General features: G+C 36.0%; 1 protein-coding gene across 1 annotated transcript in view; it reads left to right on the forward strand.

Annotated features, from left to right (window-relative positions):
- The window catches only part of HELRODRAFT_117307 (hypothetical protein), a gene marked incomplete at its 3' end in the record, with an annotated part of 4,943 nt that overhangs the window by 1,534 nt on the left and 1,886 nt on the right, over nucleotides 1-1,523 (forward strand). Inside the window, exons 3-4 of the mRNA XM_009013949.1 lie at nucleotides 1-79; nucleotides 1,268-1,375. Coding sequence (XP_009012197.1) covers nucleotides 1-79; nucleotides 1,268-1,375 — 187 coding nt within the window. The remainder of the gene's footprint in view (nucleotides 80-1,267; nucleotides 1,376-1,523) is intronic.

Here is a 1,523-nt window from a genome sequence, read left to right on the forward strand (position 1 = left end):
GAGAATCCTGGTGAACGGCCAGGACATCAAGTCGGTGGACCTCCAGAGTCTGAGGAGGGCTATCGGGATCGTGCCTCAGGTTAGGGTTAGGGTGGGAAACTGGGGAGTTGGTTAGGTTGGGATCTTAGGATTTGACTTTTATAAATTATCATCCTCATCATTATCACGAACATCATTACTATAAACATTGTCTCGGCTATCGTCATCATCGCCGACGTCAACTCAAAAAATCGTTTATCCAGCAAAAAAAACATTACCAGGGTGAGCAGAAGTTTTCACTTGTTGGGCCACCCTTTCAAGATATTGCAAGAATACGTGTGTGTGTGTGTGTGTGTGTGTGTGTGTGTGTGTGTGTGTGTGTGTGTGTGTGTGTGTGTGTGTGTGTGGTGTGTGTGTGTGTACAAAAATAATTTTTCCGCTAAGTTTAGATAGACAGAATATAATAGAAATAGGACGATACTTATTAATGTCATGAGGATTGCCAGATTTGAAAGGAAATATAACTTTGGAGATTTTTTTTTAAACATAAATGAAAAAGAAAAAAATTAATTAATCAAATGATAAAGAGGGATACCAATATTAGAAATAGTAGATTTCAAAAGAAAATTAAAAATACAGTAAAAATACACCACCACACGAAGTGGAGCTATTAAAATTATTTACAAAGTCAGGTATTTCCGAAAGAGAACAATCAAATGATGCAAATGTACTGGTGTTACAAAAACGTTTAAAATCAAGCAATAGATTAGAATGAACAATATGGGCATTAGAAATGTTTGAAGAAAACTTATTATTAAAACAGTAAGTCATCAGTAACGTCCTACCTCGGGGAACCGGGTCTCTGGACTCAAAACGAAGATTGATTGATTTAAGTCATCAGTGATAATTACATCGTTGTTCACTTCAATAGCTAAATGTGAACGTTTCAAATTTAGACCCGTGCAAGATTTTAAAAACATTCAACATATATTTACCATTCCTTTTGTGTTTTTTTTTAATAAATGAAGGTAATACAGATTTTCAGGAACACGACATAGTTTTAATTTTATATTTTTTTATTTATATTTTTTATATTTTTATTTTTAAATTTTTATATTTCACAACCTGTCAGACATCAACCTAGACTTTAGAAAATTTTTGCCTAGGTAACAAATTTTTATTTATGGATAAGTACACCGTTGGTAATCCAAAGTTTTTTTCTCCTTCTTATCTTGGATATCATTATCATCATCATAACCATCATCATCACCACCGTCATCGTCATCAGGATTCGGTCCTCTTCCACGACACCATCCTCTACAATATCCACTACGGAAACATGGCCGCCAGCTACGATGACGTCATCAACGCTTCTAAGATGGCCGACGTGCACCAGGTGTGGTGATGACGATGATGGTGGCTATGATGATGATGATGATGAGGATGGCAGCTATGACGATGAGGATGGTGATTGCGCTGGTGGTTACGATGGTAGTGATGATGATGATGATGTTATAAATAAAGGTAGTGATTTTGTTTCAAGG

This window comes from Helobdella robusta, assembly GCF_000326865.2.
Source record: "Helobdella robusta unplaced genomic scaffold HELROscaffold_1250, whole genome shotgun sequence".
Lineage (NCBI taxonomy): Eukaryota > Metazoa > Annelida > Clitellata > Rhynchobdellida > Glossiphoniidae > Helobdella > Helobdella robusta.